The sequence below is a fragment of the Lipotes vexillifer genome, unplaced genomic scaffold (genome assembly GCF_000442215.2).
Source record: "Lipotes vexillifer unplaced genomic scaffold, Lipotes_vexillifer_v1.1 scaffold230, whole genome shotgun sequence".
NCBI classification, from domain to species: Eukaryota; Metazoa; Chordata; class Mammalia; order Artiodactyla; family Lipotidae; genus Lipotes; species Lipotes vexillifer.
Window position 1 is genome coordinate 7,836,371 of NW_006775143.1, and position 24,677 is coordinate 7,861,047.

The 24,677-nt window shown below is 41.0% G+C and overlaps 1 protein-coding gene across 1 annotated transcript in view; it reads left to right on the forward strand.

Moving 5' to 3' along the window:
• Window positions 1-3,872: 3,872 nt before the first annotated feature.
• Window positions 3,873-24,677, forward strand: part of SVEP1 (sushi, von Willebrand factor type A, EGF and pentraxin domain containing 1) — a 186,639-nt gene continuing 165,834 nt past the window's right edge. The window contains exon 1 of the mRNA XM_007449809.1: window positions 3,873-4,424. Within this exon, the coding sequence (XP_007449871.1) occupies window positions 3,873-4,424 (552 nt within the window). The remainder of the gene's footprint in view (window positions 4,425-24,677) is intronic.

Here is a 24,677-nt window from a genome sequence, read left to right on the forward strand (position 1 = left end):
AGGGTGCAGGTGGCGAGGAAAATATAAGGCATGCCCATCCCTTACACCACCAACACACATTTTGGTTTTTTTTTTCCACGTAAGTCTTTATGTCATGAGATGAATCCCAGGTAGTTTTTTCTCAGTCTGGCTCCATGTTGTCATTTCAGTACGTTTAGGTTGCTTCTGGAACATTTTTCATGGGATGAAAAATGTAGAAAAGAAGAATTTAATCAAATGCCCATAGCTTCTCAATTACAGACTCCTGCTAGAGTCAACCACTGCTACGTAATTCATCACGGTTATATGTAATATAGCAGGCATCAGGTGAATTTACTATCCCACACTAAAGCTCAGAAAGTCCTTGCAGAAACTGATTTATAACTTTCCTATAGGAACCTCCTCAATTTTAGGGTAGACTAAACTTTCCAGGGTTTTGTCTCCACTTTGCTTTTTGAACTCAACTGTCTTCCCAATTCAGGTGACTCAATATGGTAATTATTTGCTCTGTTCACTAAATATTTCTACTTTCTGCTTTCTAGGACTATGGTAGGATTGTCCTTCCCAACCTTTGGAATTGGACATGGCCATGCATCTTTTTCTGGACAATGAAATGAAGCAGAAGTGATGTGTGTCACTTTCGGGGGTAGTGAGTAACTCACTGTGTATGTCCTCTTTTCTCTGCCATAGCATTTATGAAAGCATATATTGAGAGGATAGCTTCCATGGCTACAGGTTTGAGTTTATTATACAGGATCAAGTTAGCTGAATGTAACAGGAAAACTCAATTAAAAGGGGTAGATAGGCAATCTGAGATGACTGTGGTGGTTTTGCTCTGTGAAGTCTGCAGGAACCCAGGCTCGTCCTAGATTACTACTCAGCTGTCGCTATAATGTGACCATTATTCTCATGATCCAAGATGGCTGCTAGAGGTCTGACACCATATTCATGTTCCAGGCAGAAAATGGAATAAGGGAAGAAAGGAGACAACCAACAAAAGAAGCAGCTGTCTTTTAAAGAGGTTTTCTGGAAGCTGCCACACAGAACCAGGATTTATATGTCATTACCCAGATTCTAGCATCACGGCCGCATTCATCTGTAAGGGAGGCTGGGATATGTAATCTTTATTTTGGGTACCTTTGTGCCCAGCTAAAACTGAAGAGCTCTATTGCTATTCAAGAAGGGGAGACCAGATATGGTAGGTAGGTGACTAGGAGTCTCTGCCACAGTGAGCATATGACCTAAGTAAGTTAGGACAATTATAATGGCCCATCCCCTTCATCACAGTGCTGGGCTAAGGAATGGGCATATAACCCATGCTTGCTTCAGTGGAGTCTTCCTTTAGGGTCATGGGGGTGGTGGTTTTTCTTGATTTTTTTTTTTAACTTGAGCTTAGGGGGAAGAGTCTTTCCTTCTCAGGTCATAAATCCAAAGACAGAAACTTAATCCAACATGCAAAGAGAAGCAGAAGAGAGAGAAAAATGGAAGACTTACTTAGTTCTTGATTTCCTTTTCCAAGGCTTTTTGAGACCAGTCCACCACTACCTTTTGTCCAGTTTAGTTACTGAGCAAAGCAATCCCTTCTTGTTTACAGCAAGGAGAAGTTGGGTGCCTGTTGCTTGCAACCAGAAAGTCCTAAAGCAATTGTCTACATCCCTAGGTTTCTTTGGGAGCATATGAGCAAATACACATAGTAGCTGCCACGGTGCCTGGCACATAAAGGTCCTAAAATGTTAGCTCTTAATGATGTATTCAAAATAACACCGAGTAGATGAAATTTGGACAGACTTTCTCTTTTTTTAAAGTCTCAGCTCAAATGAGGTCTTGCTTATTCCCGGGGAAGATCGAGAACTTTCTCTTCTTGCTCTCTCCATCCTTGCAATCATCCTACTGCTCTGTAATTGCTTGCAAGTCTGTGTTCTCTTCTGATATCCTTTGACCTTCTGGAAGACTGGAACTGAGTCTTATTCAGCTTTAAATCCTCAGTATCTAATATTCTGGCATGGTAGATGGTCAAATAGAAAATTCCTAGAAAAATGAGGATTTGAAGAGTATTTATGGTTAAATGTGGCAATAATAGCGATCAGCATTTGTAGAGTACATGCTATAGTCTAAGCACTAGCCTAAGAACTTTGTTTTTATGATTATATCCTCACAATAACCTTTAATATGCTATTATTATTACTCCATTTTACAGATGAGCAAACTAATGTCAAGGTCATACAACTACTGAATGGCAGAGCCAAGACTTCATTCTGGGCAAACAGACTCCAAGAGCCCTAATATTTCAACCAATATACTGTGAAGGTATTTCATTAAATATAGATGGAATTAAATCATCTAATATTAGAGACAACGGAAACTCTGAGATCATTGAATTCCATCATGAAACAGATGTGGAAATTGAAGCCAAGAGTTGGAAGTGTCTTGGTTCAGAGGATTTATATAATTGCAGAGGCATATCTACACAGGGCTCCTGACTCCTAGCTAGAATCATTTTTACAAAGTTTACTCCACCTCTTATGCAAAGTTTACTCCTTCTTTGCACTTGCACCATCCGTTTTGGGGTTTTGTTTTGGAAAAACTACCCCCAGGTGGCAACTTGTGTTTCAAAGTAGCTATGTGTCAGGTACCATTCAAAGCCAAGGAAATAGCCCTCTATGGGTCTCACCTGTTGAAACAGACCACCGGGCACATGAAAGAGGACTGGGGAAAAGGGACCCTTGCTCATCATCAGATTTCAGCTCAAACTTTATGTCCTCCACAAGGGCTTCCCTGGTCTTCTAAGGTCAAATCGATCTGCCTAAGATCTCCTTCATAGCCTTAGCATGGTCAGCTGTAATTATATACATTATTTGTGAAATATATGGTTAATGGTCACTTGTTACCCTATAAGTTCCTTGGGGACAAGATCTATGTCAATTTGTGTTCCTCCTTATATTCCAGGTGTCCTGGCACACAATAGGTGCTCAAAAATATTTGTTAAATGAATGAAGGAGTGACCAAATGGATGAATAAATAAATGCATGAATGCAGCACCATGACATATCATCCCTATGGGCTGCATAGGGGTAGATGCAACCCCTGTATGGTGTGATCTGAGGCAACCCTCAAGAGGACACGCTCACACAACCAGAAAGCCCCACCAGGAAAGTCAAATACACATCCACTTGGTGAGGGCTTTGAGGAACCGGAGAGGGAAAAAGAGACACAAAAGGTGAGCAAGCAATTTTCAAAGGATGCTTTCAACTCCCTGGCCAGTCCGTGTGTGTTTCCTCTACGAAGTGTTTCCAATTACTGTGGCACTCTCGGTATCTGGATCCATCTCCAGTGAATTCCTCTGCAGCTCCTGCCAGACATATGGGATCAATCAGGGCTTCGGCGCTGGTGCGCTTGCTGCGGGAATGTTGACAGCCTGACAGACGCGGGGTTCTGGTGTCCTGGAATCTCCGAGAGTCTTTGGCTTGAACTCGGGAGAATGAGAAGGGGGAGGAGAGAGATAGAGGCAGAGATAGAGGAAGGAGAGGGGAGAGGGAGAGACAGGGATAGGAGGGAGAGAAGGAGGGAAGCGGGAGATGTTTCTTGACTGCCCCCTTTCCTTCCAACATTTTATAGGCTTCAGGGAGAGCGAGGAGGAGGAGAGAGGGGAGAGTAAAGAGAGCGAGAGGGGTAGCGAGCGCGCGCCGCTCCATCCCTTGTCCCCGGGCGGCCGGAGGAGGTTGGGCTGTGTCCCCAGTGGCAGATGAGAGGGCGCTGAGGCTCGCGGCCGCCGTCCCGTGCCCCGAGCCCTGCGCCCCGCGCTGCGCACGTCCCCTCGGCGAGCCGGGCGGCTGAGCATCTCTCCGCGCCGGGCCGACGCCTGCGCCCCGGGCGGCCGCTCCGTCTCCAGCGCAATGTGGGCGCGCCTGGCCTTTTGTTGCTGGGGTCTGGCGCTCGTTTCGGGCTGGGCGACCTTTCAGCAGCTGTCCCCGTCGCGCAATTTCAGCTTCCGCCTCTTCCCCGAGGCCGCGCCCGAGACCCCGGGGCGGCTGCCCGCTCTGCCCGCGCCCGGCGAGGACGCGGCGGCGGCGGCGGCGGCGGCGGCGGAGAGCAAAGTGGAGCGGCTGGGCCAGGCTTTCCGGCAACGCGTGCGGCGGCTGCGGGAGCTCAGCGAGCGCCTGGAGCTCGTCTTCCTGGTGGACGAGTCGTCCAGCGTGGGCCAAGCCAACTTCCTCAGCGAGCTCAAGTTCGTCCGTAAGCTGCTGTCCGACTTCCCCGTGGTGCCCACGGCCACGCGCGTGGCCATCGTGACCTTCTCGTCCAAGAACAACGTGGTGCCGCGCGTCGATTACATCTCCTCCCGCCGCGCGCACCAGCACAAGTGCGCGCTGCTCAGCCGCGAGATCCCGGCCATCACCTACCGCGGTGGCGGCACCTACACCAAGGGCGCCTTCCAGCAAGCCGCGGTAAGGTGCCCGCCCCTCCCGGCCCCGGCCTCGGCCCCGGCCCCAGCCCGCGCCCCGGCCCTGCCCACCCACCGCTGCCTCTCCGGCTCGAAGCCGGGCTCAGCCTAGGGCAAGCCACAGCACCCTGAGCCAAGCGTCCCCATCCCCAAAGTTAGAATCATACCTACCCTTCTATTGTTGGTGGGTGGGGTCCCTTGGGATGATGGATTTTAAAGGCTTAGGAAGATGTCAGGCTCCTTATTAAGTGGTCTTTGAGGACCCTCTTAGGAAGAGGTCCTTGAGATGCCCTTCACAATTCATGCTCGTAGGGACAAACCGTGGCCAAACTGGAACAGGTGAGTATGTTTTATGAAGTGTCTCTAAAGGTAAGAGGTGAAGTGACCTGAACATTTCCCCAGTTCTCTGGTATGTGATTTTATGCTTTCAATATGAATTTCGTGGCTCTGAGTCCTTTACAAGATTTTTAGCACCTGGAAGAGGAAGTCAGTTTAAGATGCTGGACTTTTACTTTTCCAAAATTTAACTTTTTCTGATTACAACGTGACACATATTCAGTTGAAGAAAATTTGGAGCATATAGAAATGTCAGACACATGATAGCAAGCCAATTTTTGTGAAATGAATGAAATCAGAGGAGGAAAAGGGGGTGGGGGAACGAAGCCTCTAATCCCATCACCCTTATAAAGCCACTGTTTACATGTTGTTGAACATTTGCCCAGTATGCACATCTGTACATACTTTAAACCAAACTGGTGTCTTGCTCTTTTGTAGCCTACATTTTTCATTTGTTATATCATGAAATGATCTACATCATTATATATGTAATATAATTTAGTTATTATATACCTACCTAACTCACATACTAGTCTAATGGGTGCATATACTGTGATCTATTTTACCTGTCACCAGTTGTTGGACACTTAGGTTTTTATTGTCATGGTAAACACAAATATTTATGGACCCCTTTGATTACTTCTGTAGGAAGAATTTCTGTAAAGTTGCTGAATTAAAGATACGGACATTTGTAAGCTACTTGATACATATTTCCAGTTCTCCCTTGGAGGCTTGTATAGATTTACATTCCCACCAGCAGAGTTATCACAGCAGTAAGTTTGCCACATGGTCACCAATAACATGTGCTCATATTTTTAATGTCTTTGCCAATTTGGTAGGTGAATAGAGGTATCATTTTAGCAAATTCAATGGTTTTAGTTTTACTGGGGAATGAACATTTTCTGTTACATTTACTGGGCATTTGTATTTTTCCTTTGATAATTACCTGGTCATAATTTTTGCCCATTTTGCAATTATGGTGCGTGTTTGTTAGCTTATTTTAATGATTTGTAAAAGCTCTTTACATAGTAAGACTGGTAACTCTTTTTTATACATGCTGCAAATGTTTCTCCAGTTCACTGCCTTTTACTTTTCTTTATCACAGTGTTGTTAGATGGATGATTTAAATTTGTATATAGCCAAATCCACCAAACTTTGTCTTTAAGATCCTACATTTGCTTATGTTCTTAGAATGGCTTTCTCATTTCCCAAATCAGAGAAATATTTTCCCATCTAACAGTTTAATCTATCAGGAGCTTGTTTTAGTGTATGGTATGACAAAGATGTCTAACTTTGTTTTTTAATAAATAGTTAACCAGTTGTCCCAGCATCATTTGTTTACTAGCCATTCATCTTTTTCCAATTTAATTGAATGCCACTTTTATCATACACTGAAAGCTTATGGGTATTTGATCTCCTCCTGGCTTTCTGTGAATTTTTTATTATCCTCGATGATAGGATAGTCTATCCTATTATCTATTATTTTTAAGCTTTCAAAAAGTGATTTAATTATTATAACCTTACAATGTATTTAAATATCTGGTAGTGCAAATTCTCCTTTTTCTTATCTTTTCTCTTTAAATCAGTTCTTATATATTTATAACTTAATATGAATTTTTAATTCACTTTCACATATTCCAAATGAAACCAGCCAGATTTTGATTTCAATATAGAAAATAAAGAATTAAATTGGGGATTATTTACATTTTATAATAATAGTCCTTCCAAGTCAAAAATATGGTATGTCCATTTATAACCAGTTCTTTTTGTATCCTTCAGTAAAGTCATAGATTTCTAGTGATTAAGTCCTGCATATATTTTTCAAATTTAGACCTAAATGTATTCTATTCAATACTGCTATCATGAATAGCATCTTTTCAAATTAAATTTTAAACAATTATTCTTTTTTTACTTTTTAAAAATTTTATTGAAGTATAGTCAATTTACAGTGTTGTGTTAATTTCTGCTGTACAGCAAAGTGACTTAGTTATACATATATATCCTTTTTCATATTATTTGCATTATGATTTATCACAAGATAGTGAATATAGTTCCCTGTGCTATACAGTAGGACCTTGTTGTTTATCCATCCTATATATACTAGTTTGCATTTGCTAATTGCAAACTCCCAATCCTTCCCTTCCCCACTCCCCCTCCCCCTTGGCAACCACAGTCTGTTCTCTATGTCTGTGAGTCTGTTTCTGTTTCATAGATATGTTCATTTGTGTTGTATTTTAGATTCCACATATAAGTGATGTCACATGGTATTTGTCTTTCTCTTTCTGACTTACTTCGCTAAGTATGATAATCTCTAGGTCCATCCATGTTGCTGCAAATGGCATTATTTCATTCTTTTTTATGGCTGAGTAATAGTCCATCTATTTAGGTCTTATTCCCATTTTTCGATTGGGTTGTTTGTTTTTTTGTTATTGAGTAGTGTGAGCTGTTAGATAATTATTCTTGATGTAGAGAAACGTTGATTTTTTAAACATGACTCCTGTGTCTGAATTCTTGTCCACGTCTCTTTGATTCATTTTTTTAAGAATACATTTTATTTTACTGATAGTGTTTATTGTAGAAGGTAAAATAATCAGAAAATCTTTCTGTAAATACACTGTAATATTTTGGTACACAGCCTTCTTTTTGCAGTTGTCAAGGTAGTAGGTGTATTTTCATACGTGTACATATATTGTGCATAAATAATGTTTACTCAAAAAAGGATTGTATTGTATGTTCTCTTTTATAACTTGGCTTTTCCATCATATTTTGCAGAGTCTTCTTTTCATAATAAGGAATACACTTCCACTTTATCATTTTTCATGGCCACACAGTATTCCATTACAGGATGTGCTTTTATTTTTATCGTGTAGTTACCTATTATTGTATATTTAGGCTGTTACAAACACTACTATCATATTTCTAATAATTCCCCTAATACAAATTTCTGAAGTGGTAGGTATTATTCCTTCAAAGAGGATGCCTGTTTTTTGTTTTTTGTTTTTTTCTTGCGTTATGCGGGCCTCTCACTGTTGTGGCCTCTCCCATTTGTGGAGCACAGGCTCCGGACGCGCAGGCTCAGCGGCCATGGCTCACGGGCCCAGCCGCTCCGCGGCATGTGGGATCTTCCCGAAACGGGGCACAAACCCGCGTCTCCTGCATCGGCAGGCGGACTCTCAAGCACTGCGCCACCAGGGAAGCCCTGGATGCCTGTTTTTTAAGGCCTTTGATACATGTGCCAAGTGGCTCTGTAGAAAATGGGTACCAAATTGCACTCCTACATGTAGTGCCTGGGTCCGTGTATAGGACACAGCCAACACAGGTTAGTATCATTTGAACATGACACCCCTAATTTATATGTGAAAAGTAGAATCCCCTTTTTTTTTTTTTTTCTTTTGCTGCGTTGGGTCTTCGTTGCTGCGTGTGAGCTTTTCTGTAGTTGCAGTGAGCAGGGGCTACTCTTCATTGCTGTGTGTGGGCTTCTTATTGCAGTGGCTTCTCTTGTTGCAGAGCATGGGCTCTAGGCATGCGGGCTTCAGTAGTTGTGTCACATGGGCTCAGTAGTTGTGGCTCGTGGGCTCTAGAGCACAGGCTCAGTAGTTGTGGCGCAGGGGCTTAGTTGCTCTGCAGCATGTGGGATCTTCCTAGACCGGGATCGAACCTGTGTCCCCTGCATTGGCAGGAGGATTCTTAACCACTGTGCCACCAGAGAAGTCCCTAGAATCCCATTTTATATTGTTTTTCCTCATTAGTGAGGCTGAACACTTTTTTCATGTACTGTTGGCCATATATAGCTCTTTATTTGAATACCTCTTAAAATATTTTGGGATTATTATCCATGTTTCATTTGAGGGTGCTTCTTTTTCTTAGTGATTTGTAAATGCATTTTAAATCTTAATGAAATTAACCCTCCTGCTGCCAAGTCTGCGGCGAGTATTTTTTCTCTGTGTTTCACTTGCCTTTGAATTTCGTTTATGATGCTAGCATCTACCATTTTATCAATCTGTTGAATCTACTTTTTTTTTTTTTTTTTTTTTTTTTTTTTTTTTTTTTTGGGCCTCTCACTGTTGTGGCCTCTCCCATTTGCGGAGCACAGGCTCCGGACGCGCAGGCTCAGCGGCCATGGCTCACGGGCCCAGCCGCTCCGCGGCATGTGGGATCTTCCCGAAACGGGGCACGAACCCGCGTCTCCTGCATCGGCAGGCGGACTCTCAAGCACTGCGCCACCAGGGAAGCCCTGAATCTACTTTTAATTTGTGCTTTTTTTTTTCCCTTTCCTATGAAGTCTGAAAGGCTTTTGCCTTTAAGAGACGAAAGAACTCCCTAAAGATGTCCTCTCTTGATTGAAGCAGTTACGCCAGGCAGGGTTCAGTTTTGTAGACTCAGCCCTCTGTTGGCCTCCACTCCGAGTTCTCATGAGGTCCCAAAGTCTGGCCTTATTCCTCATGTCACTGCCCACTCCATCAGGGAAGAACCCCTCTGCCTCAGGGAAAAACTTGCCATAGACCAGCTCCTCTGTTTGGCTTGGCCAGGTCTGCCCAGGGCCTCTCAGTACTGTTGATCCAAATCAGTTCAATGGGTAATGAGTTGAGTATGAACTGCTTTCCTCAAGACCTACTCTGTCTTCAGCTTTCTCCTTCCAAATACTACATCCTGTCTTGGAAAGTGGAATTGCCAATAGGGGTCCCAGTGCCTTTCTTCAGTCTGGATCCGTTTGTAATCTAACAAGCAGCAATTTCTCAAAAGTTTGTTTTAACTGAACTTTCCCTTGACTTTATTTTCCTTTTCTCATTTTGGGTGGGTTACGAGAAGGTACAGCAGAGGGTCAGCTGGACTCAGTTCCTGTCTAACCTGGAAACCTCCATGTCTTTATTGTAACTTCGCCAAGCCTCTGATGAGTATGCTTAGGTATAATTAGAACATGATATTTATGGAGAAAATTGATAGAAGATGACTGGTGTTTAGAAATGGCATTAGTAGGAGTCTGAATGTGAATTTTGGCAAAGAGATCAAGCAAGTCTGTTTTATCACAGGATTAGTTTGAAAATGATAAACTGTGTGGTTCTGTTTGGAAATTTAGACGTTTCTTCATGGAGATGAAACAGTTCATCAGATTCCCATGTGTGCATAGAATGGTAATATTGGAACTGATTGTGATCTGGCCTTTACGTGAAATTGAAAATCATGGGGACATTTTTGAGGTTATTCATTATTTTCCCCAGAAAAGTGAGTTTTTCAAACCTTTTCCATTTGACACTGAATGACCGCACAGCTGTCCACAGCCACAAACACAGGCAGACAGATATGCACATAAATACACACTTGCAAGTACATGGCTACCCCTCCCAATTCAGACATCTTCTCTTATGTAAAATTTCAAGATAGAGAATTTCTTTTACCAACATGAAATTTGCTGTTATCTCTCAGCACATGTGATTGACTAAACAAAAAGGGTAACAGTATTGCTTCATTTTTTATAGGGTGTCAGAATTGTACCACTTGATGGGGGGAGTACATGCACAGACACACTTGATTTGGATGGATGAACTTCAGTGTAGACGTTTTCTTTTGGGGCACCATCCCCGACTGTCATAGGGCAAAAGCAGTGAAATCTGTAGTTAGTACAGTTCCCTCCAGAGAGACAATCAATAGATTGGGGGAAAGATTTAGCACCTTGAACTTAATTACATGAAAGCCTTTGACAAAACAAACGAAAAGCTCTTCAGCTTTTCCCTTCCAAGAGATGACTGTTTCACAGTGACCTTTCTTTTGGTTTTTCTCCCTGACATGTATTTATACATTGCCTTTCCTAAAGTGCATATTTTGGACCGGCCCCTCCATGAATGCAAAACTCTTCAACTCCTAAGCATTTCACATCATAATAAAATCAGAGCCCCTCATCCCACTTCACTTTTGCTAAATATCTCTTACACAAACAACATGGAGCTTCCGTTGGAAAAAAAATGCTGCTTTCTTTATTGTTCCAGAGTTCCAGAAATATGATCCGATGGTGGGGAACGTGCTGCCTTGCCAAAAATCTGAGCTTTAGGTGTGGCCCGAAGACTGGGAATTGACAGGCAGAGACTCTTAGCTTCAAGGGAAGGGCATCGTCATTATGTGTCCACGTTCACACCTTTACCTTTTACGTGTTCTGATAAAACCTGGAGTTGTGTGAGATGCCACCAGATTAAAACCCTGATGAATAACATTAAGGCTATTTTATTTCTACACAATGAACCAATAATAGCCTATGAAGCGGTCTTTCTGATGGCCCAGATGCTGAAGGAATAAGCAACGTTTGGGTTCTCCTTCCCTGTTGGAAGAGGTAGAGGGGAGTCATACAATCTGCCGTGGATTCAGCTGTTCCAAACTCAGAGCATGATTTAGATGTCAAGAATTACTCACCGTTGAAGGAGCTAAGTTCTTCTTTGATGCTGGAAAGATGATCTTGCTAAATACATCCCTGGAAGTGTTCTCTCTTTTGTGCTTCTTAAGCTTTAAAACAATTCTCATGTTGCCTTGGTCTACTGTAGGAACTTCTTTTGTAATCCCTTCTGTACTTTAGAAGTGTGAATGAAGGAGTGAAGGAATGAATGAATCCTCAGTGCATAAAATAGATCCAGACCTCTCGTATATTTCCCAGGCAAAGAAGGTACTGAAATTTATTTGGAGAGAGAGCAAATAATTGTCAAATATTGAATTCTAATTTCTTCTTAGTCTGGTGTCTGTGTATTTTATTTATTAGTTTTGTTATGCCCAGCATACAGGCCACTGTGATATGTATTAAGAGGGTGCACGTATGCTCCTGTTAAAGACACTTATCACTGTTGGCTCCCAGTGTTATATGGTGTTTGGTTGAAATGCATCATGAGGGTACTTGGTCAAAGACTGAATGCTTAAACACAGAGGAAGGGCAGACTGCTGTGTCCTGCTTCACTTCTGTGGTCAGAGGATAGGAAAGCCTTCCCCAGTGTCCTCTTGGTACAATGTGCTAGAGAGGATTTCCCTTAACAGCGACCATGAAGTAGAATTATTCAATGTATTCATTCTTGACCAGATACACCTTTAATTTGTAAAGTGTTCTGTAATTTATGAAGTGCTTTCATGTTATGATTTTACAGAATCAAAGGCCTGGATACTAGGAGAGGTTAGGTAACTAAATGGCACCCACAGGGCTGAATAAATGCCGAAGGTAGAGTCAATCCAGTGTCCGTTTTGTCATCTGGTCTTGTTCCTCCCCACCACCCCTCACCCCACCCACATCTTACGTATTACCTCCATTTGTTGAGTTGTATCAAAAGCCAGGGAGAAGTAGGGAATCCCATCTCCAGAGCTTCTAAAGTGTTACATAAGGGCTTCCCTGGTGGCGCAGTGGTTGAGAGTCCGCCTGCCGATGCAGGGGACGCGGGTTCGTGCCCCGGCCCGGGAGGATCCCACATGCCGCGGGGCAGTTGGGCCCGTGAGCCATGGCCGCTGAGCCTGCGCGTCCGGAGCCTGTGCTCCGCAACGGGAGAGGCCACAACAGTGAGAGGCCCTCGTACCGCAAAAATAAATAAAATAGAAGTGTTACATAAGATATAATGCCAATTTAACCCAGAAGACAAAAGCCACGGCTTTAAGGCTATAGTCATTCCATGGGTGCTTTTCAATTGGCCCTTAATGTGTGTGATATATATATGGCCTATGTGTGTGTGTGCAGGTGCATATATATGTGTGTGTGTGTATGTATTTGTGTATTTTAAAATACATATGTATATTTAATGTATGTTTTAATTTTGGCAGGCATTTTAAAATCAGGAGATAGCATTTTTTAAAACTCAGTTTGGGGCCTACTCTTTTTTTTTTTTTAGCATCTTTATTGGAGTATAATTGCTTTACAGTGGTGTGCCAGTTTCCACCCTACAACAAAGTGAATCAGCTATACATATACATAGACCCCCATATCTCCTCCCTCTTGCGTCTCCCTCCCACCCTCCCTATCCCACCCCTCTAGGTGGTCTAGAGAGACGGAGCTGATCTCCCTGTGCTTTGTGGCTGCTTCCCACTAGCTATCTATTTTACATTTGGTAGTGTGTATATGTCCATGTGGGGCTTACTCTTGACAGATTGGGGTGTGTAACAATTCTGGGTGTGATTTCTCTCCTCAGCATCCCCACCTGGCACTTAGAATTTCATTTTGTGATCCTTGATTGTGTTCCACGCTCTAACAGGGACCAATCACTGGCAGAGCCTGAGATGGTATAATCCCTTCTAATTTGTCCCCTGAGCTTCCTTTTTAACCCAATATATTAGCTAAGATTAAATTTAGCTGGATGTAGTAGAAAAATCTAAAGTACCACTAGCTTAAACATGATAAACAGTTGTGTCTCTCTCAAATTAAGTCTCGAGTAGAAAAGCCAGAGCTAATATGGCAGCTGTCTGATGTCTTCAGAGACCCAGAGTCCTCTCTTTCAGACCTCTGTTCTATCATCTTCGGGTCACCTCATGGTCCAAGATGGCTGTTGGAGCTCCTGCCATCAGGGGCTCATTCCAGGAGGCAAGAAAGGATAAAGGCAGTCATGTTGCTGTTTAAGAAGACTCTGTAGCAATTCACACAATACTTCCACGTAGATCTCACTGAGGGGGACTTGGTCTCAATCCCATCCTTAGCTTTACAGAGTTTTGTTACTGAAGAGGAAGGAAAGTGTGGATACTGAGGAAGTGATGAGTGGTCTTTACCAAACCAGTGTGTCAGGAAGAGTGTATGTCTAACCAGAGAAATATCTGGAAATCCCATTTCGTTTCTTCCTCAAATGGCCCAGCTCAAGATGGAAGAGTCAGGCCTTGCCTAACTAAAAAACACCTTTGTCCTTGTGCTAGGTCATGCTTTTGTTTTAGAAAAACTGTCAAAGTTCCTGAGCAATCTATTTAAATTTTGGCAACAGAAACTTCCTATGTTAGTTTCCTAGAAGTTTCTAAATAATATGGCATTCACTCCCAAATAAAAGATTATACTGAGAGTGATGGGGGGAAAAATGCATCCCACAAAATATAATCAATATTTTATTGTCAATTAGTAAATCCAAATGAACCTTTCTCAGGAAAACATGGTTCTTCTTTGGCTCTTCAGAGGAAGCTGTCAGGTTAAGAGACTTCTACATTAAAAGGAATTTCCTGTTCTGTATTATCTCTGCCTTTCCCGTAGGTTTTTAACACTATTCTCTAAATCTCCCCCGGCCATATGAAGAATGTATTTCTGGCATAGAATCTGCTTACGTACAGTAACCTGCTTTGGTTTGGAGGCCAGTTGTGGATAGGAAACATTCTGTGAGATGTTGTAACCCATGAATGTTGTTACAGCACTTCATTTGAAATGAATGTTAGTGAGAAGGAACTGATGTATGCAGTGCATTAGTAGGTGCATTTTCTTATCAATCTTGATGAAAAGATTTTTTAAATATTCATCTTCTTTGCTATCTGCCTTTGTCATTAGGTCATTCAGCCAGTTGCATTTTATTTGTGTAAAGTGTCAAGCAATAAGAATGTTTCAAATTCAGAGCATTCTTTCTTTCCTAGTTGCAGTGAACCCAAAAACTATAAACTTGAGGAGCTGAGTCTAGTTGCTACACGTGTTGAAATAGTGATGGCTACCTTGTTTTGTGTGAATAGATGTCATTCAAAATTAAGGACAAAGCTTCCTACAAGAGTAATAGAGAAAAAAATTTTCAAGTTCTTAGCAGGGCTTATTACAAGATTGAATCATTTACAGAGTAAAATTAGTTTACTTAGTAGATTTACTTAGTCATTTACTAAGTAACATCCGAGTTGGATATTTTTCCAGTTGTAAGTTATCGCTAGAGTGTATAAAATATATTTTGAGGTACGTGAGTTCGATGCACTCTTTTCTTAATTCCCTCTGAAACGCTCCTGGTAGCCGTCATTGTTTAATGCCCATCCTACTGCACCTAGTTATAGGATATACTGGTTGCTAATGTAAAGTATAGTTTTATAAAATTTCAAAGGTGGTATTTAAAATGTATATATGTGTATATGGTTAAAATACATACACTTCTAATTTTCTCAGATATGAACTCTCTCAAATTTCCACTAGTTTCACCTCTAAACTTGTATGCATCTGTATTTAACCATACTTACTCACCTTTATTAGAGTAATGGTCTCTTCCCTCAGCCAAGGAAGACCTTCTACTGAATATTTCTCCTTCTTTCTTCTATCTTCAAGGTCTTCCTCTTAATAGCCTCCTTTCTCGTAATGTAGAGCATTCACGATACATCTGTGTATTTAAAATTGGTAGCATGTTTCCAGAGCAATATGGTAAATTATCAGTATGCTTGCAGTCTTAAAAGTATAAATCGTAAAACTAAATTACCCATCAAGGAGCTTCTCGTAAGAAATAATTCAAGAAAGACACAAAGATTCCTGTAAAAGGATGTTCATCCCAGCATTCCTTGGAATAGGACTTTAGAAACAATTTGGCTATGGTTTGGGAGGGCTTAATAAATGACACCTTTCTTCACCTCTCCTGAGTTCTAAATCAGTTGAATTATAATACAACAGAGAAGTCAGGTGGAGAATCAAGCATGCCCGCATCTCCTGCTTAATGCAGACTTAGGTGCACAGCAACCTAATACTGAATCTCTAAATTAGATTGACTTGCATCCCCTGGAACAGGCAGTGCTGGGCACATGGAGCCTACCTCTATAAACTACAGACTGGCAGCCCAAGGCCAAAGAAAAGGGGAGAGGGAGGAGATGAGGAAGCCTTCCTCCCCAGGGGCAGGGTGAGAATGGGGGTGTCGGGGGACCAGAGGGTAACTCTGATGGCTGACACTCCACCCAGAAACTAGAGGCAGCAACAGCCAACTTCCAAGTTTAGCAGAATAAAAACACATCCACAGTGAAATATATTCAGTAAAATCATGTCTTTAAAGACTATTTAATGACGTCGTAAAATGGCCAAATATCATATGAAATGAGCCAATGCGTGTGTGTTTACCATCACTGTATAAAACTGTATATATAAAAGTCCAATTTCATAAAATATATGCACTCAGGAAAACAACTGAGAAGAAAAATTTCAAAATATTAACAGTAGTTATCTATAGGCAGTATATTTACCTGTTTAAATAAACCTGTTTAAATAAATCCATTTCTTCTGCCTTTGAAAAACTAGTTATAACGAACATGTGTTACTTACTAGGAAGTGAAATATCATTGCTCACCTGGGTACAGATGATTGAAGACGTGCCTTTGGGGCATCTGGAGGCATAGCCTGAAGCGGTTGGTCTCAAGTATAAAATCCTTTTGAATCTCAGCTTTTATCTGAATTGTCATGCGAACTTTGTACACTATCCCACAAAACAGCTCTGCTTTAAGAAATAAAATAATGCTTTAGCTGATTATCAGGAAATCGAAGTGAAACAATTCCAATCTTTTTTTTTTCCCCGAATGCCAAATACTGTTGTATGGAGTCCATCAGGACTGGAGAATTGTCCTGTGTTGAAAGCACCGACCCTACAGATCCTGTTATGCCCTCCAGCTGTCCCTTTCCTGCCTCCTAGTGTCACCTTGCGTCTTAAGGATCCAAACTCACATAAAAATCTGCACGCAGGTGACAGTGGTTGTTTCACCACTTGGCAAGCTCCCTGTGGGTTTTCACTCAGGAGAGGAGCCCTGATGGCTGGCCACAGTGTGACACAGAGTAGAGCGTTGAGGCTGCAGATGGTGGAAACAACTGACTCCATCATCTTGCTGAGAGGCTAGGGAACGTGGCCTTCCTTTGACATGTCGCACCTGGAGGAGGGATGCTGACCCACTGCCCTGTCAATCCCTCTTACTCTCACTGATCAGAGACATTCTCATAGCAGAAAGGTATTCTCTAACCCATTAATATCATCACATGTAAATGAAATAATTGCCTCAAAGGACCCATTTTCCACAATCCATTCTTCTCTAGCTCTCAAGGTTCATTTTGTTTTGTGTGTGTGATTTTTGCGGAAACAGGCAGCCTATTTGCCTGCTGTTGGTGGTGGAGAGGGTTCAGGCACAGTCAGCTGTGTTGTTTGATAGTGTATTTTGTTAATGGTAGCTCTATCAACTTGGCTCACTCATTTTGACCTACACCAATCAAGTCATATCTGCAAATAAGGCCTCATTGTCTTAATCCTATTTTATAGGCTTTACCTTTCCAGCTGAATGTGCCGTTGACTTAGAAAGAAGTTAAGCAATTTTTATTTGCTTGTTTGTGTTTTTCACAGTACTGTTTCTAGCCAACATTTCTCCTTTTAGTCACCATTTCCTTCAAAATATGCATGCTTGGCTTTTAAATGTTGCTCCCAAAGTGGTGATTTCAGGCAGTTATTGTTGGAAGTTTCTAGCAATAAAGATACCAAAGTTTAGGCTATTTGTAGCTAATCAGTAGTAAAAATCTGCATTTTAAAGTACTCATCGGCAGCAGGGCGTGATGTAGGACTTTCACTGTGGTCTCAGATTTGGCACTGGGACCTGTGGCTTAAACTAATGAGCGCTGAATATTCCACATTTTAAAGAGCGCCACCAACAACTTTGATACGTTCCCTCAGAGGAAATGGATGGATGCTGTGCAGAGCAGGCCCTACACAATCAGCCATTTCCCTCAGCCCCCGCCTAGCACCCTGCTCTAGTTTATACCGTCAGAGGGCTGAGAAGCAAGGGAAAAACTGAGACTCAGAAACAGAGCAGGCTTTGGGATCTTTGCATTTGGGGAGAGCAGAGTTCCTACTGGAAGGCTGATCTCTCCTGGCCCTCATGGAGGACTTTCCCCTTCCAGCAGCTAAGTGAAGGGGAGACCAGCATTCTCTGTACTGTTTGGAAATTTACTGGGGCAGAAGCCTTGATTTGCTCCCGTGCCGATTGAATGGAGACAATGCAAGCCAGAGACAGACCCAGTGTCTCTGTTTGGGCTCTGCCGGAAGCGGAACTGAGATGAGGATTCAAGTGCAAGTAGCTTGTTTGGGAGGTAAACAAACCTAGTAAACATTGCTAGGAGAGTCAGGATGTGAGACAGGAAGGGAACCAACAATTACAGGAAAGGTAATTTGTGCTTAATCCCAGTAGGAGCTGGGGTGGAATTCAAGCCTTTGAGTGAACACAGCAGAGAGGGATCTGGGGGCATTTATAGACCTACTGTCATCAGTCACTGTTGAGGGCCTCTCTCTGGAGAGCATTAATTCTCTGCTGCTCTCACCTCCCCTGCAAGTGAATAGAGCGGTCTCCAAAGGAAGCCCTCAAACAAAGAGACACAGATGCTGGGATATGGGACGGGGCGTTATTGACAGGGTTGGGTGCTGCAGGCAGAAAGAGGCCTCAGAGGAACAGCCTGCCCTGCCAACGTTTGGCAAAGCAAGGGTGCGTGACTTTTCCGTAGGGGAAGGAGAACAAGAAAAATCACTGGGCTTGCGCCACTTTACTGCCTGCTAAGCAGGCAACTGGCATCGGGAGAAGTTACTGGGTGTACTACTGGAAGTGGGGTCTGAACATGGGTCAGAGATCGTTAGTCCACAAACACAGGAAGTACCAATGACTTTTTCTCTATCACCTTTCACTTCGTCCTCTTTTGAAACTTCCTGTTTCTCCTGTGGTTTCGAGGTATGAGGCCCAGTATCGGAACCTAGGAGGCAGAGGTAGCTGAAGTCCCAGCAGTACAGTTCTTTTCAGAAATATTGCAGAGTAATCTGTGTTCACCTATTTGATATTTTCCCAAATGTGGGGAAATACTGGAGGGAGTTATCTAATTAGATTGGGAAATTACAGGGAAACCTGGTGCATACTCTTTTGTAGCACTTGTTGTCTGGGTGATGTCTGTCTACCCTCTGCTTGTTGAGGACAGAGATCACATCTTATTTGACTTTATATCTCCTGTAGGACCTGGAAAATGATATTTATTATAACCTTAGTATTCAGTATTTTTAACTTTAGTATATCAAAGATAGTGTTGTGCTTCTATTATTTCTAACTAAAACAAGGATGGCTGTGACATCTTCTTAAAGGAATATCCAGTGGATGCTTGGCTTCTTAAATGATAGCTTATAATAATTTTAGCAAATTCACCCTTTAGACCACTTTCCCAGGGGAGAAATATAAAGTGCTGAGTAGAATCTTAGGCGTGAATTCTTACCTGTTTTCCCTAAATCTGGTCCAGGAGGCAAACCCCACAGCACCTCTCGAAGAGAACATCCAGTGAGTTCAAAAGAGAACGTGCAGGCATCTGAGGTTTTAAATTCATGTCTTCTCTCCATATCACGGTCAGCACTGCCCTTTAACCACTTCTGTAATGGCATCATCATAACAGGACAGGTTCAAGTGGTTCTTTTTCTGTTCCTCTACCTGGGGCATCATCACCCCCTTCTCGGCTCAGGTGGAGTTGTATGGGTTTTGGTTATAGAGTCATAATTTTCCCTAATCCCCTGATGTATCTTGTCAGGCTTCACAAATGTGATGACTTATTTTCATTCACCGCTTCAAATGAAATATTGGTTTCACTGTCATTGGTTTACCTACTTGATGGATATATCCTCGCAACACGTTAAAAGTTTCTTTTACGAATAATGGTAGTGAGTAATTGCTACTTGTCAGGTCCCACACTGAGCACTCCCCCTATATGAATTCATTAAACCCTTGCAACAGAAAAGTGTCCTCAGTTAGGTTGTTATTATTATTTCCCAAGTACAGATGAGGAAACTGAGGCACAGAGAATGTAAGTAACTTGACCAAAGTGACACTGCTGATAAGTCAAGGTGTACTGGATTTCAGATCCAGGCAGTCTGGGCCAAAGTCTAAACTTTTAACCACCATGTAATACTGCCTCTGTGCTCTATTAGAGGACCCAGTAAGTGCAAGACCCACTGATACATACTCAGCAATGAAGTTCATTGCAAAGACTTGAGGCAGAGAGGGCAGCCGTGAGGAGGACTTGAGTATGTGGATGCCCACGCAGAAGACCAAGTAGAACAGACACAGGGCTAAGAGGCGTGAACATTTGCGGAATGTCATTTGAGTGGACACTCTCTGAAGCATCTGATAATCCCAAGGGATGATCTTTAGCCCCCATCCCCTTCACCCCCACTCAGTACAGGGAGTTGCCTCTCAGATGCCATTTTTTAAAAATTTATTTTATTGAAGTGTAGTTGATTTACAATGTTGTATTAATTTCTGCTGTACAGCGAAGTGATTCAGTTATAAATATATATACCTTCTTTTCATATTCTTTTCCATTATGGTTTATTACAAGGCATGGAATACAGTTCCCTGTGCTATACAGTAGGACCTTGTTGTTTATGCCATTTTTATACAATATAATTACACTGGCCAGCGTCTCCCACCTTGTGTATCTTAACAGATGTCTCCACCAATCCTTGCAGAGACCAAGCCACTGAAGCAGTGGGAGATTGTATCTCCTGTTTGCAACACATCTGCCTCTGTCCTCGTTATTTATCTACTTTTCTGAGTTTTTCAGTTCCTCTAATCCAAGGTCAGCACTCAGCCTCACATCTTTTGTTGAAATGAAAATGTGACTCAAGCAAAGTTACTATTTTTTAGTCCTAGGTACTTCTTGTCCATGTCTCAAAATGTCATACAGTGTAAACTTAAGTTTATAAATTTACATGCCAAACCTCAGTATAAAACTTGGTCTTCCAACTAAATTCAGTTTATCCTGATCTGGGATACTCAGTGTTCCCCTACATCATAACATTCCTGTTTTTTTATATGCCATTCCATTTCGCGAAAGAAAAATATCTCCATTATGACTATTTTAGTATTTTCTGCAGATAAGAAAATCTCACTTTAGCAATCGGCTCCGTGATCCCCAGTGCTTAGAAAAATGTTTCTTCAAGTACCTTAGGTAATGAACTAGATTCATTTATATATCCAGTGCATATTTAAGGAACACTGTCACTGTTCTAGGTGTAAGCATGTATTTAAATGATAAGAATTGTTTAATTCACTAGAGACTGTATTATAGTAATTTTAAAAGTCAGCATTTTGAATGATGATGGATGTAAATATTACTACAGTCATTGATTGATAATTTAAGTATATACATATAATAAGTCTTCTAATCTCTGCAAACTCAACCCTAAATTGTTTGGGGTCTAATTTCAGTTATTTTCAAAAACATGATACACAGAATCTGTTGCCCTATAATGGCAATTAATATAGTCATTCATAGAAACTAAAATACAAAACAAAACAAAGGAAACAAAAGGAAAACAAAATAAACTTCCAAATGTCATTCATTTGCTAATAAATGCTAATAAATGTCACAATTAAATGTGGTTTTTGATAAATTTAGGATAATTATAACATACGCAATAAGTTCATGAACTGAGAACCTCCACTCAACCTCCACCCTCTTTGAATCTCCCATGTGTCAGTACACTTGATTTGAAATACATCTGGCTTTTTGAAAAGTTGTGTTGTTCCTGAATCCCAAATATTTACAATATAATGGTTAGATTCTCTGTGTCTTGTATATTCTAAACTCCAGCTAAACTTTTCCTTCATAGTTGCTATTGAAATACCTGGTAAGAAGACATAGTTTCTTTTCCTGACAGCTTTGAATCATCAGTAATGTGTTTCTCTACCAAACGTCAAACAGATAGCTAGTGGGAAGCAGCCGCATAGCACAGGGAGATCAGCTCTGTGCTTTGTGACCGCCTGGAGGGGTGGGATAGGGAGGGTGGGAGGGAGGGAGATGCAAGAGGGAAGAGGTATGGGGACATATGTATATGTATAACTGATTCACTTTGTGATAAAGCGGAAACTAACACACCATTGTAAAGCAATTATACTCCAATAAAGATGTTAAAAAATAATAATGATAATAAGTAAATACAAAGGGAAAAAAATAATGTGTTTCTACTTTCTCAGTTATATTTTTACACTTGAATTCTTCCAGTCTATACACCATGTTTCCTAACATTTGGTGCTTTTTTGGAAGAACAGTTTGACCTGATAAGTTTCCAAAGCAGTTTTTCCGCTGGATAAGTCTAGGCATAGCATTAAATTCTTCCTTTCTGTTGTAGCTCATTTCTTCTGTGGTCCATGTCAGTCAACAACCATTTTTCCCAAGAAACATACCCATCGTCCTCCTCAATCCTTTGCCCACTTATAGAGGTTGTCCCATTCTGGATGGACTGAGGGTGGTGATCCAGTAATTGAGGTGGGTCATTTATATTCTGTCTCCTGGAAATTTGGACTCAGGCACAAAGAGCTCTGAGAGGGTAGAATTTTTTTCCCAGTGTGTAGGAAATAGAGGTAGGACTATACACAGGGAACCAGAGGAATCCCATCAGTGTGAGGAGGGATTTGCATGTGTTTCTCTAAAAATAATTTTTGCTTCTTTTCCTTACTATGTAAATACGAGACCAATTAATAATTTTAGGTGAAACAGAAAAATATAACTATTTTAGTTTTTTGTTTTGTACTCTTTTTTCTATGTGTGCGTACATATATAATTATGTATAAATATGTAGTAAAAGTGTGTTTTTTAAGTTTTATTGTTAAAGCTTCATATTGAGAATTTCCCCATACAATAAAATTCTCCTGAAATTACCCTTCAAATTGATCACAATTGAATTTTTAAATATTACCAGTCAGTTGTCGCTGCAGAACTTTGCAATTAAAACATTTACCCTTGTGCATACCTCTTTCTCAACATCTCTCAATATTTCCTTTTTATTTAATTCTGTTTCATCTGAAATTTTTGGATTATTCATTTCCACTCTTTGCTTCATCATATTAGCTAGACTTTCCACATAGAAGTGATGGGACAGTCTAGCTTTGTTATTAAATTTAATGAGACTGTTTCAAGCATGTTTTTGCCCATTGGTTTACAGTAGCTCTTTCTGTCATATTAAGTAAGTGCCCCTGTATTCTTTGCCTAAGTCATTTGTAAAACCATAAACTGATACCCAAGTATCATCTGAGGTTACTTTCTCCTTTGACCACTTGATGTGAAGCACATGAACAGACTCCCTAATACCTTTGACTTTATGGGCTGCTACTCGGTCATACTGTATAGACATTTAACATGTTAGCTGAAATCATTTTATAAATTGATTGATAACACTATTAATCATAAATTGGAATTTTTATTTTGTTGTCAATTAGCAGTTTGAGTGACATGTCATTTAGCCCTCTTTCATTGTCATTTGGATTCCGATGACTTCACTTTTTGCTCTCCAGATTTTCTTTATTCCTGGCATGTTTCTAGAATGGATGGTGGAATTTGGCATTATTGGAAGACTGTTTCGTCTTTTGCATGTTTATTCTGTTGGTTTTTTACAGTCTGGATTAAGTCTGCTACTCATCAACTCCCGTGCACACCATTTCCCAATTTGATGTACTGTTCCAGTGGGTCCACTTCAGAATGTTTTGTGTCTGTGTTTAATAACTAAAGCATGTACGTGGGTGGAGAAACTCTGTGACCATAAATCTGAGATTAAGTTCTTTTTTGACCCTCTGGTTCTTTTCTGATTTGGCTAGACTGTAAAAAATAGCCCAAATGTTACTCAAGCCAACGTTCTTTTTTCATTCTAGAATTTCAGTCTAGAAAGCCTGAGTAAATGCTTAAATAAGACATATTAAATGTAATTGATTTGATATTACAGTATAAATAGGAAAGCTCAGTTACTGCAGAATACTCTTTCCAGTTGTACTTTTGTCATTGTTTTACTTTTTGCTTGTTTGTTTTTAGTGAATGTTTCTGTTGTATCATCAAGTAGTACGATTAAAAATCCCTAGCACAATGCTTGGTATATAACAGAAGCTCGATATAGGTTTGGTGAAATAAGTTTAAATATAACATTTATAAGATTTTTTTTCATTTCACAATTGCATAACGAGATTACTGCAACAAAAGCTTTGGCCTAGAATTTATTAGTTTATTCTGCATGTTGGACACATATCTAATGAAAATTAAGGCATTCACTTGTTTATTCTTTCATCCACTTATTTCATAGTTATTTTTTGATCTTCACTGGAATAAAAATATGAGTCAACCTTGCCATTGAGTATCTTGCTAGCTTGGGATATGGCCAGATATATAAGTGTCAACTATAAGTATGATGGGGTTGGTGTGTAGTGGGGGGCATTGAGGTGGATTTAATACTTGGGAAAGTTTCAATGAGGAGATGAACTTTGATCTGGGTTTTGAAGAACTGGTAAAAGTGGAGGTAGACATAGTGGGAGGTAAGAAAGAGTTGTTCATTTCCAGGTGGAGCAAACAGAAGGAAAGCATGGTGTGTTTCAAAACCTCTGAATAGAATGGTGTAGGGAGCATAGGGTGTAAGAAGTAGGTTGGGGGAGTAGGAGATAGGGATGGGATAAGGGATGTGACTGGAAGCGTTACTTAGGACTAGGTAATAAAAGGGCTTGTAAAGAAATTTACGCTTTATTTTGTAGATGGAGGGAAAATCGTGGAAATTTTAAACATTATTAGATCAGTATTTCAGAAAGATAAGTTGGATGGCAGGTCAGATAATGGATTTGAAAGAAGAGCAGCTTCAGCTAGAGATGCGTAAAACAACTGGTGTTTTTCAATAATCCAGACAGAACCAATATCCTGTACCTAAACCGAGGCTGGGGCAATACAATTGTGAGACTATAGATAGTTCAGAGGTGAAATGTATAGGTCTGGATCGGTTACTGAAGGTGATAGATTAGAAAGGAGGCATCATAGATTACTCCGAGATTGCAGATTTATAAAGTGGGATAGATTATGGTGCCGTAGTTGACCTATTTTAAAAACAGAAGGAAGGAAACCTTATTTGTGCGTGGTGAGGATAAATTGAGTTTGAGGGGCATATGGCACATTCAGGCAGAGGTGTCCACTGGACTGCTGGAACTTCATACTGGGAGTTTGAGTTTATTTGGCACACATTTAGCA